Source organism: Solanum stenotomum, chromosome 5 (genome assembly GCF_019186545.1).
Source record: "Solanum stenotomum isolate F172 chromosome 5, ASM1918654v1, whole genome shotgun sequence".
Taxonomy (NCBI): Eukaryota; Viridiplantae; Streptophyta; class Magnoliopsida; order Solanales; family Solanaceae; genus Solanum; species Solanum stenotomum.
In genome coordinates this window covers 49,274,519-49,282,164 of record NC_064286.1, presented here as the reverse complement: position 1 = coordinate 49,282,164, position 7,646 = coordinate 49,274,519, and the positions used below count along the sequence as shown (strand labels likewise).

Below are 7,646 nucleotides of genomic sequence, written 5' to 3'. Positions count from 1 at the left end.
CTGTCTGTAATACAGTCATACTGCTACAAAGCTATAACCATACATTGGCTATAAGCTTGACCATTTTCTGTTTTCTCATACGGAGGTAAAAGTCACGGAATGTTTAAGATGCTTTTAAGCGTTATGTCTATTCGTTATAACAAAACAGCAGATATTGAACAAAGGGTGCCCATAAGAAGAGAGAGGTTGAGTACTTAAGAATGCAGATTTCAATCTTCCTCCAAAACTATAGCAGAGGACAATCTCCTTTTCCCGACTCTGCTCAAGTTGGTTATTTCCCAACCTGTGCCTTCCTTGTAACGTTCAATCTGCAATCACAAAGAGGAGTATTGATTAATGGAACCACATACGTAATGGGAGCAACGCATAGCAAGACAATGAAATAAATAATCTTATGTACCGTGTCTAGTACTTCATTATCAGATTGAGCCCCTCCAATGACATAAATGGACTCCTTTAGAGCAGCAGCAGTTACATAACCCCTCGAGTAGTTCATTGGTTCCCCAATCATCCATGTTCCCCAACAGGGATCATATATCTCAACGCTTGGCATCATTTGAGACCTATCAGAGCAACCAAGTGCATATCTAAAGAGCAACCATGAAGCTAAAAGTGAATAACAACAAGAAAAATGGGACCAAAGATATAGAATGCAAAGAAGCGAGAAGAGGTCAACATACAACTTCCCCCCCAAAGGAACCAACACATGATATGCTCTTTTTGTGCTCATACTCTCAATTTTTATCCAAGCATGTTCTCTGGGGTCAAACCTTTCAGCAGTCCTGAGGTGATAACTAATAAGAAGATGCTACAGGAGAACACAGCAGAAAACTTAAAAACAAGACTCAACTACTTTCACATGTGAAGATAATCTTCCGATTCAATGAAATAAAAGAAGTTGCAGATTTCTATCAGAGCAACTTTAGCACTAAAATGGACTGTGGTTTGGAAAACTACAAGCAACTCTCATTTCTCAGGTAATGAAGCCCAAATGTCAAGCTCCTTTGGGGCATACATTATAAAGAAATAAGAAAACAGCAATTCAGCAATAACTTACGCCAAATATTTGTCTCCATCAAATCCACCAACAGCATATAATGCACCATTGAGTTCTGTTGCTGCAAGAGAAAATCGCTGCATGAATGGTAGATAATCATGTCAGAGGAGATTATATTAGCACTTTGAACAAGTAAGTCTAAACAATAGAACCAAATTGAAGCCTGGACTGTAGGCAAGGACAAGAAAGAGACAAATATTGTCTTTGTTTGCTAGAAATGTAAGCAAGGAATAGAATTAACCTTCTGCGACATGGATCGTGAAGGAATCCATCGACCTACTTGAGGATCATACATTTCAACTTCTGCAAAGTATTCAGTCCCATTTCCACCACCCATTGCAAACATCGTGTCCTTCAAAGTAGCTCTAGATAAGTTACTGATTCTCTTTTTCAAATGAGAATCCACAGTCCACATATCATTTGCTGGGTTATATGATTCAACTTCACAAGAATAGAGTGGCATCAGTGTCAGCAACTTAAGAGAAAGGGGGAGGAGGGTATGAGAAGGGAGGGACTACTGGTATTACCTGTGTTGTCCCACAACTTCCCAAATTTGCCACCAAATACATAGACTTCTCTACTCAGATTTGCAATTGCAAAATACGACCAAAATGAACTCATTGTCTTAAGTGTCTTTAAAACATCACTCAAAGGTGAGTACAAGTCCAAGGCCGATAGCCAGTTATTACCATCAAATTCTCCAGCTAGGATGATTGACTCATCACAGACTATATCGTCTGACTCAACCACATTTGCACTATCATGTGTACGAGAAGGATTTGTGGACTCCAACATCAAGCATCTACCTTTTAGCAGTTTGATTTCTTCTTGTGCATTAGCCTGAATTCCATGTGAAGACAAGGAAATAACAAAGGGGGAAAACATCAGATTTTTACTTCTGCAGACACAGCATGTATTCAGGTAGGTATGGAGAAAACAAAAATTATTAAATCATTTAGAAAGAGAACAGACACAATATGACGCATCAAACTGGATAATTATTGAAATCCTTGAAATCCTTGAAATCGGCGAAAGAATACAATCATCAACTATCACTGATACATACATCTTTTTCAATTTGGATAAAGCCTTACAGATCAAGAACCTAAGGTTTTTCCCTTTTGGTCATTTTCAAAAGGTTGTGCAATTGAATTTGAAAACTTCTTAAGGGGCATTTTCTGATTCCCCCAAACAACAATAAGAGTGTCCTAAACATGGAAAGGTCTGTATAGGATGCAGAGACTTCTACCAAGTAGGATATTGATTAAAGAAATATTCCCTTAAACAGTACGAAACAATATTTGCATAAGCAAACTTATACCCAACCCTGAAGAGTCTCCAAAAATAAAATAAATAATCACTCTTGTGAACAGATTGCACAGACTTCTTGGCAGCATTCCATTTCCACCAACACCAATAAGAGACTTTTAAACATGGAACTCAATATGAGCTAAGTTGTTTTCTTTACTGTATCAGATGTATATTTATAATAATAATCCCCTCACTGAACAATAAGAGAATGTTCAGAAAAGCCACCTCCACACAGATCTGCCCTCTCCTATAAATATTCAATTTCTATTAGTTTGTTGTGTCAAATGTCGTTCTCTCTCTAAGAATTTAAAATTAATGAACCGCCATGCATTTCTGACTGTAATACTCATGTAACCTTTTCCTTCTATCCCTCTTTGCACTAACAAACTGTTGAATTAGGCTATTCAAGCTCTGTCACTATACCATCTAAAACAATCAAGCATGAACTATTGTTGGTCCCTTGTCACTGTACTATTAACTCTTTGTATAGTAAATAGCAACTAATGTTCAATAATACTTTTCCCTGTCAAGTTACATATCCGAAATTATATGATAATAATCTTATTATTTCCTCTTTTAGAAATCATACTAGCATTTCTTTGGTATATCATCTTGAATCTTGAAGCCACCAAACTCTATGGCTTATTATCATGATTTCATCTACTTTAAAAGAAGAAGCAGAATCTCAAGCTCCTTAAGTGGTTTTAGCATAGAATAGATATGTCACCACACGACCAAGATTATACAGAGATAAGGTTTACCAGCTTCTTCTCCAGGCCAGTCACTTTTTGGGTGTGCTGTTCCTTAAATGCATTCAGCTCTTTCACTTCTTTCAGCAGCTACAACAACAGAGATATTGAAGTCATATAAGAACATCTAGAGCATAAATGGTTGATGAAAATTGGCACGTATTACAAGAAGATGATGAACCTGAGCTACAAAAGGAGGATAACCAGCCAAGTCACAATTGCCTTCTTCATTCATCTCTTCTCCAGGAAGCTGTGGTTCCACAAAACCTGTTTGATCAATGCTTACATCATTATAACTTATCCCTTCATTGGTGTTTTCCTCTGCATGCCCGTTTCTGGAGATCGCTGGCCATTCACGATCAAGAGCTATTTCTTTTAGTTTCATATATATAAAATTCTTCTCTTCCAATGCACCTTGAGAATCAATGGAACTGGATGGCTTATTTTTCAAGTTTTGTGGTTCAGAACATCTATTTACTGTTATCTTGTTATTTGCTGGTGAAGTTTGGATTATACTTCTCCGGAGTGCTGGATAATGTGGTGTGCTACTCGGAGCATATGCAAGAGATGAGAGTTGCGAGATCAATTTACTAGATTGAGTATGATCTAGCTCAAACCAGAAATGATGCTGCTCAAAATAGTTATCCTTAATTACTGGTCTAAACGTATCTTCTGGCAGTGGTACACAATGCAGACGGACACGTATCTGAACCTTCAAAAGAAAAGGTGAAGTTTCAGAAAAATAATCCTTCCTATAATATAACACCGGCGTGTTAGTTGACTGATTCAAAAGTTTAATGCTGTTAGTGGCAGTACTTTTAGTTATGTTTCCAGTTAACTAGCTCTAGGAGTCCTAGTTAGTTCATGTTAGTCAGTTAGCAAGTCATGGGTTAGTGCTAATTAGTGCCCTATTATTTTCTCTAGGTTTGTTTCTTTCCAAGTTCTATTTAAAGACTTGTAGCGTTGTCTTCCGAAGTAATAGAAAAAGATCAAGTTTCTCTCTGTTAACACCTTATTTGAGTAGTCGTTCATATCTTTTGCCAACATCTTGGTATCAGAAGCTTTACTCCAGGTTAAGATCCACCATTTCCTCAAGTAGGGATTGGTATAGTAAGAGAGAAAAAAAGTGAAATATTGTGAGATTTTTTCCCCTAGAGAAATCAGAATTTCCATGGCAGGAAATGGGACACCAGCTTCATTGTAGCCCCTAATTCCAATTTTCAGAGGGATAAATTATCAGTTCTGGAGTCTAATAATGAAGACTTTTTTCAAATCTCCAGAACTATGGGATGTAGTTGAGACTGGAATTCCAGAAGGGAATGCAAACCAATTGAGAGAACATCGAAAGAGAGACTCAAAAGCTCTATTCAGGATCCAGCAGGCTCTTGATGATGAAATTTTTCCTCACATATCAGCAGCTGAGACTTCCAAACAAGCATGGGAGATCCTGAAGCAAGAGTACTTTGGAGATGATAAAGGTAATTACTGTTAAATTACAAACTCTCCCACGTGACTTTGAAACATTATTCATGAATGAAAATGAATTTGTGCAAGGATATTTGTCTAGAACATCTGCTATTGTTAATAGGATGAGGTCCTATGCTGAGAAAATTGATAATCAGATTGTTGTGTCTAAAGTGTTGAGAAGTTTAACCACCAAATTTGAGCATGTTGTTACTGCAATTGAGGAATCTAAGGACCTATCTATTTATTCTTTTGATGAATTAATGAGTTCCTTGCTAGCTCATGAAGATAGGCTAAATAGGTCCCGTGAGAAAGTTCAAGAGAAGGCATTCCAGGTTAAGGGGGAGTTTGGCTACAAGGGAAAAGCAGAAAACTCAGCAGGATGTGGACATGGCAGAGGCAATTTTCGTGGTCGAGGCTGTGGTGGTAGCGGCAGAGGTAGAAACCAAGTTGGTGAATTTCATCAGTACAAGAGCAATATTCAATGCTGATACTGCAGGAAATTTGGCCACAAAGAAGTTGACTGTTGGACGAAGCAGAAAGTTGAGCAGAAGGAAGCCAATTTCACTCAAAATGTGGAAGAAGAAAGTAAATTGTTTATCGTTAGTTCCCAAATTAATTGAAAGTGTGAATGTTGTGTGGTTCATTGATAGCGAATGCTCAAATCACATGTCAAGTTCGAAGTCTCTATTCAGAGATCTTGATGAGTCCCAGAAAAGTGAGGTGCGACTAGGAGATGACAAACAAGTGCACGTTGAAGGGAAAGGTACAATTGAGATAAAAACTGTCCAAGGTAATGTGAAGCTTTTATATGATGTGCAATATGTCCCTACTGTCACGACCCAAGCCTAGGGCCTAGACGTGACCAGCGAATGGGGAACCCGAAGGAACCCCAAACAAGCCTCATAGCGTATCTTACACATCATTGGTCGCGGAAGCAATTAAAATGACCATAAGCGATAAGCATAATCAAGGGGGAAATCGGGACTAAGGGAGCAAGAAAAAAAAAAGAAGCAATGATACATAAATACCATAGATGAATCAAGCTCAAACATAATACACAACTTGTNTGGCTACAAGGGAAAAGCAGAAAACTCAGCAGGATGTGGACATGGCAAAGGCAATTTTCGTGGTCGAGGCTGTGGTGGTAGCGGCAGAGGTAGAAACCAAGTTGGTGAATTTCATCAGTACAAGAGCAATATTCAATGTCGATACTGCAAGAAATTTGGCCACAAAGAAGTTGACTGTTGGACGAAGCAGAAAGATGAGCAGAAGGAAGCCAATTTCACTCAAAATGTGGAAGAAGAAAGTAAGTTGTTTATGGTTAGTTCCCAAATTAATTGAAAGTGTGAATGTTGTGTGGTTCATTGATAGGGAATGCTCAAATCACATGTCAAGTTCGAAGTCGCTATTCAGAGATCTTGATGAGTCCCAAAAAAGTGAGGTGCGACTAGGAGATGACAAACAAGTGCACGTTGAAGGGAAAGGTACAATTGAGATAAAAACTGTCCAAGGTAATGTGAAGCTTTTATATGATGTGCAATATGTCCCTACTTTGGCTCATAATCTATTAAGTGTTGGCCAATTGATGACCAGTGGCTACTCAGTTGTTTTTTATGATAATGCATGTGACATTAAGGACAAAATATCTGGACGCACGATAGCTCGTGTGCCTATGACTCAAAACAAAATGTTTCCTCTTAATATTTACAATGTTGGTAATGTTGCCTCAGTTGTTAAAGGAAAAAATGAGACTAATTTGTGGAACTTACGTTATGGACATTTGAATGTTAATGGGTTGAAACTTTTGGTTCAAAAAGACATGGTTATTGGCTTGCCAAAAACCAATGAACTTGACTTGTGTGAAGGATGTATCTATGGGAAGCAAACTGGGAAATCGTTCCGAGTGGAAAAATCATGGAGGACTACAACTTGTCTTGAACTTGTCCATGCGGAATTGTGCGGACCAATGAAAATGGAATCCCTTGGTGGAAGTCGATATTTTTTTATGTTTACTGATGATTACAGCTGCTTTAGTTGGGTTTATTTCTTGAAATTCAAATCTGAAACCTTTGAGAATTTCAAGAAATTTAAGGCATTGTAGAGAATCAAAGTGGCAACAAGATAAAATCACGTGTACCGATAGAGGTGGTGAATTCTTGTCTAATAATTTTAATTTGTTCTGTGATGAGAATGGAATTCGCAGGGAACTTATAGCGCCATATACACCAGAACAAGATGGTGTGGCCGAGCGGAAGAATAGGACGGTGGTGGAAATGGCTCGAAGTTCACTGAAAGCAAAGGGTCTGCCAGATTATTTTTGGGGAGAAGCTGTTGCAACTGCAGTATATCTTTTGATTATCTTGCCAACAAAGGCCGCTTGGGACNTTGAGATTGAATCTTGAATCCGGAATTAAAGCTTGGGATCCTTGAATTTGGTTGATGATCTTGGTGGAATTTTTGGAGAGGGTTTAGAGAGAGTTTTTGGATGTTTTGAAGTTAAATGACTAAGTATGGATATGTCCCCTTTTTATAAAAAAACGTCCCAACACTTAGAAAAAAAATTGAGGCGGGTGAACAGTGTTTTCGGCTACTGGAATTTGCATTTTCTGCCGGACAGGTTTTACGAAAATGGTCATAACTCCTTCATCCTAACTCGGAATGAGGTGAAACAAATTGCGTTGGAAAGCTAACTCACAGAGCTTTAATTTTGATAGTTTGAGTTCCTTCCAGTTCCTTATGTGCTAAGAGATATGCCTCTTTAAAGTTGACCCGGAAAATCGCATTTTTTGCGATTTTCGAATTTTGATACGGTTGCTCTAAAATTCGGGTTAGACCCATTTCCCACTCAATTTTACCCCCTGAATAAGAATATGAAGTTGAATTTCCGAAATCATGCACGGATTTTGAGATATATGGAAATTACAATTATAGGTGTTTCCGAAGCACATTTTCGGGCATTTTTGGGGTCGTTTCACCTACTTTGGCTCATAATCTATTAAGTGTTGGCCAATTGATGACCAGTGGCTACTCAGTTGTTTTTTATGATAATGCATGTGACATTA

General features: G+C 38.1%; 2 protein-coding genes across 2 annotated transcripts; one reads left to right on the top strand and one right to left on the bottom strand.

The window, feature by feature from the left end:
• Positions 1-209: 209 nt before the first annotated feature.
• LOC125864101 (uncharacterized) lies at positions 210-4,316 on the bottom strand. The gene is made up of 9 exons (XM_049544032.1): positions 4,308-4,316; positions 3,299-3,829; positions 3,130-3,207; positions 1,585-1,897; positions 1,299-1,498; positions 1,058-1,134; positions 681-782; positions 401-587; positions 210-308 (listed from the first exon to the last, which is right to left on the bottom strand). Exons 1-9 carry the CDS (start codon positions 4,314-4,316, stop codon positions 210-212), a joined length of 1,596 nt encoding a protein of 531 aa, XP_049399989.1.
• Positions 4,317-4,372: 56 nt separating this feature from the next.
• LOC125864099 (uncharacterized) lies at positions 4,373-5,433 on the top strand. Its single transcript, XM_049544031.1, has 3 exons — positions 4,373-4,595; positions 4,672-5,019; positions 5,081-5,433. The coding sequence occupies exons 1-3, from the start codon at positions 4,373-4,375 to the stop codon at positions 5,431-5,433; spliced, it is 924 nt and encodes a 307-aa protein (XP_049399988.1).
• The last annotated feature ends 2,213 nt before the right edge of the window (positions 5,434-7,646 follow it).